Source organism: Ahaetulla prasina, chromosome 2 (genome assembly GCF_028640845.1).
Source record: "Ahaetulla prasina isolate Xishuangbanna chromosome 2, ASM2864084v1, whole genome shotgun sequence".
Lineage (NCBI taxonomy): Eukaryota > Metazoa > Chordata > Lepidosauria > Squamata > Colubridae > Ahaetulla > Ahaetulla prasina.
In genome coordinates, this window is record NC_080540.1 from 171,771,473 (window position 1) to 171,788,264 (window position 16,792).

Here is a 16,792-nt window from a genome sequence, read left to right on the forward strand (position 1 = left end):
CGTGTGAATGTTGCTCATCATGAAGCAAGTGGAAACCAGATTGTTGCATGCTAAGATCTTAGACAACAGTTTTCCACTCTGCTTCCCAGAATACAGTCCAATCAGCACAGGGGAGAGGTGTGTGTGTGTGCCCTTCAACTCAGCCTTGAATCCTGGCGATTGCCTGGACAAGTCCCAGAAGTTTTCTTTACATTATTTCAAAAGTGGTTTGCCCTTTCTAAGGCTGAATGAGATTGACTGGCTGGCCAAAGGCTCCCTCAGGTGGCTTTGTGCTTAAGGTAAGACTAGAACTCAGCGTCTCCAACTTAATGGACCAATACCTTAACCAATAAACCAGACTGCCTCTCACACGGCACAGATACATATTCTGTATTATTAATATATTTATTTGCTTAGAAGATTTTCAATATGAGATATCTGATGTCATTATTATAAATGGATCTATACCTCTTATTCCTTCAAGATAGGGAGAAATTACTAGGTATATATTATTGCAAAAAAAAAAATCACAGTTTTAAAAAAAAAATACTGTAAAACAGAGGTGTCAAACTCATGTCATCACGACGGCATCACGTGACATATCGGGACTTCTTTCCCCTTCGCTAAACCAGGTGTGGGCATAGCCAGCGTGTGATGCATCTGGCCTGCGGGCCGCATGTTTGATAGCCCTGCTGTAAAAGATCTGCCTTTAAAAATGAAACGTATGCTAGCTGGCCTAAACCTTTGAGGATACTGTTATAAAACCTAGCTTATAAGGGGGTTCTCTGAGATTCCATAGCAAGGTTGGGCCACTTCTCTTTCCCCAAGGAGGGTTTTCCAAATTTTAGGAAGGGAAATTCAGACTTTTTGATTTGCTGTATCAGATATATTATTTGTTTAAAAAATAACAAAAAATAGGGGAAGACTGGATTTATCATAGTCTTTATCACAGAAATAAATAATAGTTCTTGATTTACAATTAGTTATTGTATGACTGAAGTGACAATGTCTCTGGAATGTAAAGCATCCCCAGCTCTTGTAAATATTCATGTTCCTTACGGGTCAGCTTTAGAACCAGTCATGGTGTGCCAATTTCCAGCATTTTTTCCCAGTTTCTGGCAAAAAATGTCCATTAAAGTGAATGAGTTTGCTTAACAACCCTGGCTTTTGCTTAATGAACATCACAAAAAAGGCTGGAAATCATTTTTGGTTATGTGGGCACTTCGACTTATAATTGTTTCCAGTCCCAGTTAACACAAGGATAACATATAAAATAGGGCCATATGTTTGAATTGCAACTATGGCAAAAGAATGGGAATTTCCTTTGTCCCTGAATGTAAAGTATATCTTGATTCCAAAGACATCTCCCACAAAGCATTCAGTACATAAATTCACTTCCTGTTAAATCTGGACTGTAGTCCTCTTGGTTGAAATGCGCTGTGTGTCTTCTTCCCTAACATTACTGCATGCTTTTTGGGGTAAATGGATGTAGAAAGAATATAAAACACTCAAAACAGTCCCTTTCCATATGAACCAATATGGGACTTTAGACAGTTATGTGTGTCCCTGTATGGCTTGAAAGAATAGTAACTAAAACAGAACTATAACATTTACCAGTAGTTATTCAATCTTATATACTGGTAGTCCTCAACTTACAACCACCAATGAGCCCAAAATTTATGTGAGAAATTCATTAAGTGATTTTCCATTTTAAAATTATTCATTTTTATGACTTTTCTTGCCACATTTGTTAAGTGAATCATTGTAGTTGTTAAATTAGTAACACGATTGTTAAGTGAATCTGGTTTCCCCATTGACTTTGCTTCTCAGAATGTTGAAAAAGGGGATCACATGATCCTGGGACACAGCAACGGTCATAAATGTGAATCTGTTGTCAAACATCCGAATGTAAATTACGTGATTATGGGGATGCTGCAGTGGTCATAAGTGTGAAAAATGGTCACGAGTCACTTTTTTTCATGTCATTGTAACTTTGAATGGCCACTAAGCGAACTGTTGAAAGATGAGAACTAGCTGTAATAGTAACCACATGAAGAACTGTGATGTTAATCTACATGTAGAAAAACAAATTGTTGCAAATTTTGTTTTTCGAAAACAGACAGTTTGAATCTGCAGAGTAGCAAGAATACTGCAATTTTAAAAAGACAAAACTTTTCAGGATATGGTAGTGTTTGGTATGGTGGTAAAATATTGCAAGACAGGATGTAATCTGCGAGGGGGTCATTGTAATTTGAATACTGTTATTGATTTTTTTTCTTACAGTTAGAGAAATGGGCACCTTCTATTTAAAAATTATAAAAGGACTGATTTTATGTTGCAGCAATCTCTGAAGTGAATGGCATCCTGGGAAAAAATATGACCAAGTTCTGTTCCGGAGATTTTAGACCTGAATCCTGCCCTCCAGATACCAAGCACTTGGACCCTCTGCTGGCGCAGACATCAAAATCTCCTCCAACTCATGTTTTAACCAAGGGATTAGATGGTATGTTTCCTTGCAATCAGCCTTCTTCTGGTGAGGAGAGAAAAGGGCCTAGGGTGTTGAGGTGTGGTACAGGGAGCGGTTTTATGTGACCTTTCCTCTGGATTCGTGTTATTAGTTGTCCTGGCCTAGTTCCACTGAGAAGTGGAGGTAAAAAAAAAAATCACCTTTAGGGCCCTTTACTTGGTTCAGCTGAGCAAAACAGGTTCTGACAACCTGGGATGTGAACTATTCTCGGGGAGATTTCCTAACCTCCTTGCTTTTGGATTGGTGCTCTGCATTTGAAGCAGCTGTCTCCCTGAGATGGGTATCTTGTCAAGTAGAAATAAGAAAGAGAAACTGAACTCAGCTTTGCTGCTGTGCTGTCTTCCTAGATCGGCTGTTCTACATTTACACCTCTGGAACAACTGGAATGCCAAAAGCTGCCATTGTGGTGCACAGTAGGTGAGGAACAGTACCTGCCCTTGGTTGTTATCTGTCAATATTCAATATTTTTATTTCTGGAGATTTTTAATACGTGGACAAATGAAGGAGGCCTTGGGGTGTGGTTACTTCTCCTATTGAAGGAAGATGCGTGCACGCACAGACACACAGCTGCAAACGCCCCTGGTATTACCATTTTGTTTCTGTGGAGAGTAAGGAAAATAGTCTTGATGGAAGTATGCAAGAACTATTATGTAAGCGAAAGGACTTTAAAGAAGTTAATATTTGGAAATGAATCAAGAACTCTTAGAACTCTGACTTCAAATGTGATCAGGCAGTGTAGCAATTAGAGCATTCGATTACTTCTAGGAGCCCCTGATTCAAATCCCCACTTAGTTATTACTAACTCCCTTCTATATAACTCATTGGAAGTATAGCTGTTTCTTAGTCTAGTTTTTTCACAGGTTTTTAAGAGGAGGGAACAAGTGGCAAGGATCATAAATTCAGCAATATTCAAAAGTAACTTTAAAGGAACATGTCAAACCTCACATAAGCATGAGCACATCACCTCTCTGCTATTCATTAATGCTGCAGCTCTCCCCCCACTAACACCCACCCCCCGGCACCTGCATAAACTTTTAAAAAAAATAGTGTGGCTGCTTTGAGAGTCATATTAATGAACAGAGCCTCGAAATTTCTCCAAAAGCCTGAGGATACAGGGAAAAGCTGCAGATGCCCTGTATAAAAGTACAACTGCAACTTCCTTGGGAGAGAGGCTTGATAGGGTTTGTTCGGTTCACGAGATCAGGTTCGGCTCTATTTCTTTATCCAGAGAGAAAGAGATAAAGGCCTAATTGAACAATAATAGCAAAGTAAATAGATGAAAAGTTAAAAGAACAAAGAGAAGTTTTAACTAAATAATAATTTAAGAGTTACTCATTGAAAAAAGGGTGTTTTTTTTTTTTTAAAAAGCAACCTTTTCCCTCTATCTTGCAACATCAGTTTGGGTGACTTGAGAACTCAAATAAACTTCCCATTGTTTTCATGTAATTGAGTCATTAGGTGTTTTCAGTTAACAACCACTCATTTAGTGACATTCCCTGCCAACTTCCCACAGGCAAAAATCAATGGGAAAACTGGCAAGGAAGGTCACAAGTCATTCTCCTAAGTCATTCCTGCTCCCATTGCTTTTTCTCCCAGGAGAAATATCTATGTAGCAGCGTGTGTGAGCCCAGGGGGTGGGGGGTAAGGCAGATAGCCACTTGCCCAGCCACTCTTGTACTATGGCACCTGTCCCCTGGCTTTGTGGCAGATGCTGCATCGGGGAAAAACTGCTTTCTCCATACTGCGACACCCCATAACATTCACCTGCCCTGTAGGCCTGCTTGTGAGCCGCTTCAAGGTAGGCTTGTTGTGACCAATGTTTACAGTTTCCTGCCTTGGTCCCTCATTGACTGCTTGTCAATGTCCCAGTCACGTGAGGTCCTTGCTTAATGGCCCACCATCCTTACGATGACAAAACAACTCCCAAGATTGCCACTGCTTAAGTGATGCAGTTACAGGATATCATGCTTTATAACTGTATCACTTAACGGAAATTCCAGACTCACTTCCTCTTGTGAAGTGAGGACCTGTAGTTTCTCCCTGAGATGTATCCATGCACTGCAGTCGAGGGGCCAACTGACCACTCTTGAATACTGTTACACTGCAGGCCAGTATTTGTATCACTGGTTTTCTGCAACTGCCCTTTGATCCTAGAATTTTCACAAATCTTTTGTGTTATCTAGTACCAATTAAGTGTAATTCTATTGATACCTATTTTTTCCTTTTATTGCAGATATTACCGAATTGCTGCTTTTGGTTACTATGCTTACAGAGTGACCACAGATGACATAGTCTATAACTGCCTACCACTGTACCACTCAGCAGGTAGGCTGGTATTATGGATGGAGGTTGGCATTGGTATTACCAGGGCACTCTGCTAATGTTCCCCGGGGTTCCTGGCAAGCATATTCTGCTGACCATTTTTCTCTTTCTGTCTCTTAGGGAACATCATGGGTATTGGCCAGTGTGTGGTTCATGGTCTGACGGTAGTGATTAGGAGGAAGTTTTCTGCCAGTCGCTTCTGGGATGACTGTGTGAAATACAAGTGTACAGTAAGGAGATCCCTGAACTCTTGCTTGTAGGCACCACAATTAGTAGTAGGTGGAAGCAAATGCAACTTGGGGAAGGCTGCTTGGCAAGACAGTTACACATTAAAATAAAAAAAAAGAACCAAGAAAAGGCAGCAGTAATGGGATGAGGGCAAATTGAGAAATTGTTTTGCTTACGATATACTGGTGTAGTCTTTCATAGCTGGCATCAATGAAGCAGTCATGTGCTTTCAGGCTGAATGGCTGTAAACTAGTTTTCCTTTGCCCTGACCAGCCACAGGTGCTGGCAAAAGGTCAGGGCAAAAGAAAATTAGACCATGGCCATTCAGTTTGAAAGCTCATCACTGCTTTATATCTCGCTTACAATTCAACATCACACTTTAATAGGTTATTCCCAAAACTTTCTTTGTCCAGCTTCTTGTCAATTGGTGTCTCAACCAGATTTAGAAAGGCTAAAAGCAATAGCAACCATGGAAGAGTAATCATTATTAAATCATTGATTCACAGCTATTGTTAAGTTTTCTTGCTCAGATAATTGCATGAAGTGGAATTGAGGCATAACCAGAAATCATTTATTGTAAATGCTACTAAACCTATGCATTAAATACACCTGCTGCAGAAACAAATTAATGACCAGTGGCAGAGTGAGAGGTCCAGAAGGTTAGTAGATTATGGCCCAGGAGCAGATCAACAGGCCTCAGATGCTGCCAAGTTCACCACATTGAGAGATCACCACTTTTCCTGGCTAGATGTCATTAATCTTTTGTTATTATTATTGTAGTTTGGGTAGTACACTTCAATCTGTAGACTTACTGGGAACTTACTTTTTTTTTTTTTTTTGCAAAAGAAGATTCCTATAGGACAGGGGTAACAAACCTAAGGCCCAGGGGCCAGATCTGGCCTGTGGGGTGCTTAGATCTGGCCCACAGGGTTGCCCTGGAAACAGCGAAGGACCAGCCTGCAGTGCTTCTGCCAGTGAAAACAGCTCAGGAGGGCTGCATGCAGCCCTCCCAAGGTCCGTTTTCACTATGAGAGGGTTGTAGGCGGTCAGTGCAGCCGAAAATGGAGCTCGCGAGGGCTGCGGGCAGCACTCCCAAGCTCCGTTTTCACTGGCAGAGGGTTTCAGGAGGCCGTCACAGCCAAAATTGAAGCTTGTGAGCCCATTTTTGCTGGCAAAGTGCTTGGGCCCCCATGGGCACCCCCGACACAAGTGATGTTGAGCTGGCCATGCCCACCCCGGCCCCCCAAAGTCAAACATAACGCTGATGTGGCCCTCAATGAAATTGAGTTTGATACCTCTGCTATAGGAAATCCCTTAATTTTCTGGATATATTTTCATAAGTTTGGCCATTTTGGATAACACAAGCTTAAGAAGGTTTGAGGTTTGAAACAAGAAGTAACCTCTATTCTAGTACTTTAATCCTGGTCTTTACTTATTCTGTCAATTGCCAAATTTAAACATGCTTTTTTGGACAATAAACCAGTAAACAAAAAAAAAAGCTTATATTAAAGAGTGGCCATTCTTGAGCAGTTTATTTTGTTTAATGTGTTAAAGATTGCCTTTAAGTAAGAAGCAGGAAACATTTCTTGCAGTTTGGAAACGTTGAGATTCTTCCATCTGTTGGAGTCTAACATTGTTATTGCCAATTGTAGAAAACAGGGTTACTAATATTACTAATACTTTTAAATCATTTAACTTGTGTAATTTATTTAAAAGATTTATTTAGCTGCCCTCTTATAGGGCATAACCCTAGGCAGAGTTCACTGTAGTAATAAAAGAGTAAAAACATAAAAAGCATTTTTTAAACGTTTTCTTGGCATCCCTATCAGCTTGTAACTATATTTATTGTGCATTTCAAATGGAGAATGCAAACACTGATACAGTTATATGAACATTTAGCAGGGCTATTTTTATGATTCCATAGTCAGCCATGTTATCTTTCATTAGTTATGGATGTATGAACAGAAATTTAGTTTCAAAAAAGAAAATGTTAAAATAATACATAGTATCAATAAAGCAAGCTTTCCCATTTCTAAGACAGTGGTTTCAGTCTCTGAGTTGCAGATATTTCATTAATACTTCTTTAAACAGACTGCTGCTTCTGATTAATCCCAGTTAAGATATTTCTAAATATTCTAATTATATAAACAAATCAGCTTTATAAACAAAACAGAACTATTGGCATTTTGCAAACTCAATTACTTTTTTCACTTTAAGCCAGAAAAACACCTTAAGCAAATTGGATCAAGATGCAGTGTACCTTGAATATGTTGCTTTATTATCCAATTTCCTTGGGGATTTGCAGGTTACTCTTTAAAATCATGTCTTTCTTGCTTTTCAAAGATCATCCAATATATTGGGGAGATTTGCAGATACCTGCTGAACCAACCAGTGCGGGAAGCAGAAATGCAGCACCAGGTGCGGCTAGCTATTGGAAATGGCTTGAGGCCCACCATTTGGGAAGACTTCACACAGCGGTTCCGAATCAAACAGATTGGGGAGTTCTATGGCGCTACTGAGTGTAACTGTAGCATTGCTAATCTAGATGGAAAGGTAATTGAGAAAATGTCTTTCTGTACTTTAGATACTTTTTAAAAAAACAAACACCAACCTCTTCATGCAAGGATGGGGCAAATGTTTGCAAAATCTGAAGCATGTGGGCTTTTTCAGTGTTACTTTTGCATCCTGGGAATGTACCATATTTTGCATAGCTACCTATTTGCAATGAAGGAGCGTGCCCTTTAAAAGCTCTTGGCTGGATGTCAGATCTACAGTGCTGTGACTGTATGAAGGAAGACAGCTGGGCTTTTAAAGTCACCGAAGAAGTGATTGGATTAGTAGGAAAATCCCTTCACAGAGAAGGTCACTATTACTGTAGGTATGACAACAATTTGTTGACTCCCAGCAAGTTCAGTTACTACCCTTTACTGCTTGTTGCCAGTTCAGAGCTAATAGCATTCTCTCTCTTTAATGCTGTGGGCTTTTATCAGTATTTGTTTAATTTACAGATTGCAAAAACAGGTTGCAGTAACGTGTTGCAATGTATTCTGTCCCTTAATGTTCCTGATTAGAAGTCTAGGAACCATGGAGACCTTTTTTTTTTCTCATGCCAGACCTCAAGTCTTTCCTCTGCTGTGTTATGTAGCACTAGAAACTTTAGCCTGCATGTTTTATTGATACACAGAAAATGAAAAGCAAAGTGTTCTTCTTTGCCTTTCCCAAAATCCCTATATAATACAAGGAGGAGAAAACTTTGCTGTTTTATTCTCCTTCAAATTTACATCCCATTCCTGGATTTTAAATACAAATTGCCAAGAGCCTGAGCAGGCTAACTTGGGCCCCCAGTGGGGGCATCCCGTTCTGGAAGTGGCTAGTAAATTAGACAGAGATTCCACTTCCACCCCATTTACAGATTGGCCCTTTTTATCTACTTTCTACTTTGTTATTTTTAATGTTTTAATTTTAATGCCCACTGTTTTAGTATATTTAACCTTCTAATTGTATTATTTAACATACTATAAGCCACCCAGAGATGCTCAATAGTGAGATGGGCAGCATTTAAATGTAATAAATAGTTTAATTTATATTCTACCCATCACACTATCGAGCAAATCTGGGTGACTTACAAACATCATAAAAACAAAGAGACAAAATATTAAAACATTTAATATTAAAATGAACAGAGTTAAATGACAAAAAAACCCCAATATTACTAGTTGGAGCTAGAATCTTTTTGCTACTCCACTAACCACCTCCAACATGGAATACCCCTAATCAGGGCCCCAGGCCAATTGGCAGCGCCAGGTTTTGCAGTTCTTATAGAAGGTCAAGAGGCTAGGAACAGATCTCACCTCAAGGGGCATGATATTCCAGAAGGCTGGAACCACGGCAGAAAAGTTCCTTCTCCTGGATTCTGCCAGCCGGAATTCCTTGATCGATGGGGTCTGCAGACTGCCCCTTCTGCCAGCGCAAGTGGGGCAGACCAATCCCAAATGTTCTTGTTTGCTTGTTCCCCTCAAGTGACATCTCACCATTCTGTAGAGCTTGGAAATTCAGAGTATTTTCCCAGGAAATGATCACCTCCTTAGAGAAATGTATGCAGCATTTGGAGGCCTCCTTTACTTCTAATATTTTTTACCCTTGTCAGGTGGGAGCCTGTGGCTTCCATAGCCGGATTTTGCCAAATGTATATCCTATCCGCTTGGTGAAAGTTAATGAGGATACCATGGAGCTAATACGTGGCACAAATGGCCTTTGTATCTCCTGTCAGCCAGGTAAATAAATCTGACAATGCTTTATGCTTTAATTGTTACTTGCAAAATAGAGGTTCCTACACAACGCCAATTCTCCAGGTGTTAAGCTGACCTAGTTATTGTTAATTATTAATGATTGTGCCCAATTTAATCAAGGGCAAGGAGAATTTACAGGACTGGAGAGGCTCCTTTTTGACCGGCTTTGTAGGCAAATACAAGTTGTCCTTGCTTAACAATAGTAATTGGCACTGGAATTTCTCTCATCAAGTGATGTGGTTGTAAAGTATGATGGCACATTACCACGCCACTTACGATGGCAGTTCCTGCATCTGGTTGCTATCATTAAGCAAATCCCACACAGTTTTGTTAAGCATGCCGTCACATGATCACTGTTTGCAACCTCCTGCAGGCTTTGCTTGGCAGAGGCCAGCAGTGAAGGCTGTGAATGGCAATCAATGTATGTGACCACAGGTACTGCAATATTATTATTGCAAGCCAGTCACCGAACTTCCGGATCGTGATCGCATAACAGTTGTAATTTTAGTCGCTAAATGAGTGGTTGTTAAGGACTATCTGTGGATGCCATTTTAAAGAGAGGAGATGATAGAGCATTGTTCAAGAGTACAAGCTATTAGATCTCTCAGCGGCTTTCAATACCATCGACCATGGTATCTTGCTGCACCGGGTGGAGGGGTTGGGAGTGGGAGGCACCGTTTATCGGTGGTTCTCCTATCTCTCCGACCGGTCGCAGACGGTGTTGACAGGGGGGCAGAGATCGACCGCGAGGCGCCTCACTTGTGGGGTGCCTCAGGGGTCGATTCTCTCGCCTCTCCTGTTCAACATCTATATGAAGCCGTTGGGTGAGGTCATCAGTGGTTTCGGGGTGAGTTACCACCTGTATGCTGATGATACGCAGCTGTACTTTTCCACCCCGGACCACCCCAACGAAGCTGTCGAAGTGCTGTCCCGGTGTCTGGAAGCCGTACGGGTCTGGATGGGGAGAAACAGACTCAAGCTCAATCCCTCCAAGACGGAGTGGCTGTGGATGCCGGCACCCCGGTACAGCCAGCTGCAGCCGCAGCTGGCTGTCGGGGGCGAGTTATTGGCCCCAATGGAAAGGGTGCGCAACCTGGATGGGCGGCTGTCGTTTGATGATCATTTGGCGGCCGTCTCCAGGAGGGCTTTTTACCAAGTACGCTTGGTCCGCCAGTTGCGCCCCTTCCTTGACCGGGATGCCTTATGCACGGTCACTCACGCTCTTGTCACTTCCCGTTTGGATTATTGCAATGCTCTCTACATGGGGCTGCCCTTGAAGTGCACCCGGAGGCTGCAGCTAGTCCAGAATGCAGCTGCGCGGGTAATAGTGGGAGCAACTTGTTGCTCCCATGTAACACCAATCCTGCGCGGCTTGCACTGGCTTCCTGTGGTCTTTCGGGTGCGCTTTAAGATTTTGGTCACCACCTTCAAAGCGCTCCATGGCTTAGGACCCGGGTACTTACGGGACTGCCTGCTGTTACCGCATGCCTCCCACCGACCCGTACGCTCTCACAGAGAGGGTCTTCTCAGGGTGCTGTCCGCCAAACAATGTCGGCTGGCGGCCCCCAGGGGAAGGGCCTTCTCTGTGGGAGCTCCTACGCTCTGGAACGAACTTCCTCCTGGACTACGTCAAGTGCCTGATCTTCGGACCTTTCGCCGTGAGCTGAAAACGCATTTATTTATTCAAGCGGGACTGGCATAATATTAATATCTATAATATTTTTAATATTTTTAATATTTTAAAATTTTAACTGGGGTTTTATTATTATATGGTTTATAATTTTAAATTTTAAACTTTTAAATGTGGCCATTTTTTTCTAAATATGCTCGGTTTTAAATTGTCGTTTTAATTGTATATTTCTGTGTTTTTTATCTTTTGGCTGTACACCGCCCTGAGTCCTTCGGGAGAAGGGCGGTATAAAAATTTAATAAATAAATAAAATAAATAAATAAATAAATAAGCCGTGCCCATTCTTCATGAACAATATTTAATCATGTTTTTAAACTACCTACACAACTTGAATAGTTGGAAGGTGGCATATAAGCAGGTAAACAAATGCGTAAACGAAGACAAGCAAATGACAAATGGAACCTTTGTGAAACAACAGAGTTAAGCACTGATATTTAAAAGTCAAGAACAAAAAAGAAGAGTGGCCTAAAGAAAGTCTTGAGTAGACACAGAAAATACTGTATCATATAGTAAAGTGATAAAAGCAATTAAATTAAGAAAAATACTAAAGAAAAGATTACCATACATAACCAGGTATTCAGTTTAGCAGATTAGTTAATTACAGATTATGTAACCTTGGTTTTCAGGTTATAGATACTCATGAATTTTGTTTGGGCTGCATTTGAAGCAGACAATCTTGATCTAAATTTCCATAACCAATTGAGATTCAGAATATATCTTTCTTTTTAATTCTTTTTTGAGGAGGAGAGCAGCTCAAAAGGCAACCATTACAAGAGAATGTATTTTTAGGACAAGACACATTAAGAAATATATATTTAGGCTTGAAAATACAAATACACAATCCTTTTAAAAATTCTTATTTTATAATGGAATCAAATAACACTTTATATTGAATATGCACTTTTTAAAAATTCAGCCTTTATTTCAGTCCTGCAATTTTCAGCTAGAATACCAGCTCTACGCTGATGACACTCAGCTGTACTTTTCCACCCCGGGCCACCCCAACAAAGTCGTCGAAGTGCTGTCCCGGTGCCTGGAAGCCGTACGGGTCTGGATGGGGAGAAACAGACTCAGGCTCAATCCATCCAAGACGGAGTGGCTGTGGATGCCGGCACCCCGGTACAGTCAGCTGCAACCGCAGCTGACTGTTGGGGGCGAGTCATTGGCCCCAACAGAAAGGGTGCGCAACTTGGGCGTTCTCCTGGATGGACGGCTGTCGTTTGAAGACCATTTGGCGGCTGTCTCCAGGAGAGCTTTTTACCAGGTCTGCCTGGTTCGCCAGTTGCGCCCCTTCCTTGACCGGGATGCCTTATGCACGGTCACTCACGCTCTTGTCACTTCTCGTCTGGATTATTGCAATGCTCTCTACATGGGGCTACCCCTGAAGTGCACTCGGAGGCTTCAGTTAGTCCAGAATGCAGCTGCGCGGGTGATTGAGGGAGCCACACATTGCTCCCGGGTAACACCGCTCCTGCGCAGTCTGCACTGGCTACCTGTGGTCTTTCGGGTGCGCTTCAAGGTGTTGGTTACCACCTTTAAAGCGCTCCATGGCTTAGGGCCCGGGTACTTACGGGACCGCCTGCTGTTACCTTATGCCTCCCACCGACCCGTACGCTCTCACAGAGAGGGTCTTCTCAGGGTGCCATCCACCAAGCAATGTCAGTTGGCGGCCCCCGGGGAAGGGCCTTCTCAGTTGGAGCACCTACCATCTGGAACGAACTTCCCTCTGGTTTGCATCAATTACCTGACCTTCGGACCTTTCGCCATGAATTGAAAACGTACTTGTTTATTCAAGTGGGACTGGCTTAATTTTTTAATATTCTAAATTTTTAAATTTTTAAATTTTAATAATTTTAACGTGTATTTTATTTATGGGTCAAATTTGACGGTTTTAATTTTCGGCCATTTATAGAATACGTTATTTTAACTATGGTTTTAATCTGTATATTGTTCTGTTTTAATCTGGCTGTACACCGCCCTGAGTCTTTCGGGAGAAGGGCGGTATAAAAATCTAAATAATAAATAAATAAATAAATAAATAAATAAATAAATAAATAAATAAATAAATAAATAAATAAATAAATAAATAAATAAATAAATAAATAAATAAATAAAGTATTGCTGCAGAAGACTTAAAAGATGTGTTAGGATAGTAAGAGACAAAATTTAAATCAAATGAATATTTGATAAGAATCAGATCAATTATAGAACTGCTAGATAAAAAGTAGTAAATTGTAATATTTGTGTCTCAATTTTTGTTGCGATGTTGTACCAAAGGTAATAGCGCACACAAAAAATCCACCCAGGTATCCACAACAGCTATAACACAGAATATGTTAACTTTTTTTTCCTGGAATGCTTCCTTTATTTAGGAGAACCTGGACTTCTTGTGGGCAGGATAAACCAAGAAGACCCCTTGCGGAGATTTGATGGCTATGTCAATCAGAATGCAACTAACAAGAAAATAGCTTATAATGTCTTCCAGAAAGGAGATCAAGCCTATCTTACAGGTATTCTTCATGCCCTTGTCTTGGTCTCTTTGTGTCCTAGAAGGATAATTTTGTAATTTTGAATTATTCATATATTACAGTCAAAATTATATAGTAATCGTAAGTTCCTCAGAAACTAAAGACCTATTCAAATATTTGAAATTCTTCCTTAAGCATAGACCTGTGGTAGTATTTAGCAACAAATAATATCTCGAATAAAATCATTTAATGCCACGATCAATTCAAAGTTGTTGCTTCTTATACATGCATGATTCAGGGAGGCAGTATTTTATAAACATAGACATGCTCCCAATATTATTTCTTTACTTAATTTAACTTAAAACTATTGACAATAGCGTAAAAGCACAATGCAGTGCAAATAAAACACTTTTATTGCCCAAGCTTAATTAACAACATTATTGTTGTTAATTATGGATGAACAGAATTACTTTCCAGTATGAATGGAGGTTGTTCTTCTACAAGGAGTTGGCCACCATTCCTGAGAGATAGTTTATGTATAATGTGGATGATCTTTCTTTCCCATTTACCGAACCATTTTTACATGTTTGTTCTTGATCCAACTGTTGTATCGGTAATTAGGAAACAATATGTTTATTGTATTCTAGTTCTCATTTGTTGGGGGGTGGGGCATGATGGCTCAGTGGTTAAAGACGTTGAGCTTTTTAACGGGAAAGCTGACAGCCCGGGTTCAAGACCAGGTGCAGCACAATGGGATGAGCTCCCGTTTTTGCCCCAGCTCCTGCCTACCTAGCAGTTTGAAAGCATGCAAATTAATAGATGAATAGATATCACTTTGGTGGGAAGGTAACAGTGTTCCTTGTGCCTTTGGCGTGTAGCCATGCCGGCCACATCACCATGGAAAATGTCTTGGACAATGCTGGCTCCCTCAGGCAAAAAGATAAAAAAGACTTGGACACAACTGGACACAACCTTTATCTTTATCCTCATTTGTTGAACTCCCAGCTGGGAGATAACAGTTTGGTAGAAGCACAGTCTTCTTGATAAATACTGAAATCCTATTCTCCTGCAGGAGATGTCCTCGTGATGGATGATCTTGGCTATATGTACTTCAAAGACCGCAGTGGGGATACATTCCGTTGGCGTGGGGAGAACGTTTCCACCACCGAAGTGGAAGGAATTCTCAGCCATATTCTCAGCAAGACAGACGTGGCAGTTTATGGAGTAGAGGTACCAGGTAATTTAGAATTTAAAAGCTCAGCAAGTAGGTCTGTCAAGTTCAGAATTAGTTGATACTGTTGGGAGACATAATAAAAAGAAACAAGAGAAAGGCACCTATAGTAACACCTGAAAACCATTCATTTATATTGATGTTAGGCCTTGAAAAAAATCTCTTGAGCAGGAGCCATAGAGTGATAGAGAGACGAGGGTGCAAACTGTTATGACAACAGTTATATTACAGGAACTCCAGTTATTTGGTATTTTTTCTGAAACTTGAGCAGAAGCAGCTGTCTGAACAGATGTAAAACAGGCAAAAATGACCACTAGTAGAGTGAGAAGTTCAACAGTTAAACAGAACTTCTGTTTAATAGCAAGGTATTTTACTTTGTTTTGTCACCAGCATTATTGCTCCTTCAGAAGCCTTTTTTGTGTTAGCTCACTTGTTTGAACAAATAGTTACTACTTTTGGTCTTAGAGCAAACACCAACATAGGAGATTTCTTTGTTTTGTTTTGCAAAGCTGCTTCAACCTTCCTCATGGAGAATGTATGACAGGGAACAGCTTAGGTGAGTTATTTGATGTAGTTGGCTGAGGTATAATATTTATCCCACTTTCTAGCCACTAAGTCTCACTCATATAAATTAAATATTTTTTTAAAAAAACCAAGTTTTTTTTTATTTTTTAGAAAACAAAACATACAAATCTTTGTTGAACAAGATATCAGTCGGGTACATACTTAAACATATTTCAAATTTCACCCCCTCATTATATCATTATCCAATATTTTCCCCTCTTCAAATTTTATAATAGCCCGTTTCTTTTAAAACATTTATTCCATCCCTTTATCCTGAAAAATATTTAACCAAATCTAATTCCCATATTTTTTGTCCCTTTTCTTGCCCCACTCAATTATCTCTAAAATATCAAAGACCTATAACCAAAAAGTAACATATAAGCAAGGTCAAATTCTCTCCTATCTTTAATCTCACCTTAATTAAAAGGTCACCCATCACTTATTTGTTTCAAAATCTCATTCAATGTAAAAAAAAGAAAAAAAGGAAAACAATTGAAATAGTAAAGAACAAACATTATCCCACTTCTCAAATAAAAACGAATTAAAAATATTAAAAGCAATTAAGAAAAAAACTCTCCTATCTTAAATCTCACCTTAATTAAAAAATTCCCATTTCAAATAAAAAACCTCACACAAAAACAAAGTAAAATCTCTCCTGCCTTAGCTCTCGCCCTAATTAAAAGGTCTCCCATCACTTAAAATCATCAAAATCCCTTTCCAAATAAAATAAAAAACAACATAAAAATGAACAAACAAAAACAAATATTTCTCTCCTATCTTAAGCCTTACCATAATTAAAAATCTCCTATCACTTGTATTTAAGTCTCTCCTATCTTGAACCTTACCTTAATTAAAAAAAATTTACATTTATTTCAAAATCCCATTCCAAATAAAAAGACATTGAGATCAAAGAAGAAGAAGAAAGATGAGAAAGGAACAAACAGTATCTCATTTCTCATTCATTAATCATATTCAATTTCATCATATTACAAAAAGCTTTCAATTTCACTAGATATGCTCAATAAAAGCTTTATCTTCAATTTTTTACAATTTCAGTAAATGTGCTCAAAAAAAAACCTGACAGGTTTATCTTCATCATATTTCAAAAGACTTTCAATTTCACTAAATGTGCTCAAAAACTGTATTTTCTTAACTTGTTAAATTCCTTTTCTTACTAAAGGTCCACCATCTAGGTACAAAAATATTTCTTTGGAATGTCCTGAAATCAAGAGAAACATTCCCCTTGTATATCTTCTTCTACCTTTAGGTGTCAGTCTTTAGTAGTTACATAATATTAGTTTCTATGTTGTTCTTAAGTATTATCATTCTTAAAGGTCGACCATCTGGTTGCAAAAATCTTCCTAGAAGATGTTCTAAAATCATGAGAACATTTCCCAACTGCTTTTCTTCTTCTGCCTTTAGGTGTCAGTCTTTACAATCCACAATTTGCAAAATATCCATTTTAGAGTCAAATCCTTTGTTTCAGTTTATTTC

The 16,792-nt window shown here is 39.6% G+C and overlaps 1 protein-coding gene across 6 annotated transcripts in view; it reads left to right on the plus strand.

Annotated features, from left to right (window-relative positions):
* Positions 1 to 16,792, plus strand: part of SLC27A1 (solute carrier family 27 member 1) — a 44,751-nt gene that overhangs the window by 18,825 nt on the left and 9,134 nt on the right. For 5 of the 6 annotated variants that reach the window (XM_058167497.1, XM_058167495.1, XM_058167499.1 and 2 more), the window contains 8 exons: positions 2,321 to 2,482; positions 2,854 to 2,923; positions 4,740 to 4,831; positions 4,949 to 5,058; positions 7,400 to 7,609; positions 9,204 to 9,330; positions 13,408 to 13,545; positions 14,576 to 14,740. In XM_058167497.1, the coding sequence (XP_058023480.1) occupies positions 2,321 to 2,482; positions 2,854 to 2,923; positions 4,740 to 4,831; positions 4,949 to 5,058; positions 7,400 to 7,609; positions 9,204 to 9,330; positions 13,408 to 13,545; positions 14,576 to 14,740 (1,074 nt within the window). The remainder of the gene's footprint in view (positions 1 to 2,320; positions 2,483 to 2,853; positions 2,924 to 4,739; positions 4,832 to 4,948; positions 5,059 to 7,399; positions 7,610 to 9,203; positions 9,331 to 13,407; positions 13,546 to 14,575; positions 14,741 to 16,792) is intronic. The other variant, XM_058167500.1, reaches the window with a different exon arrangement.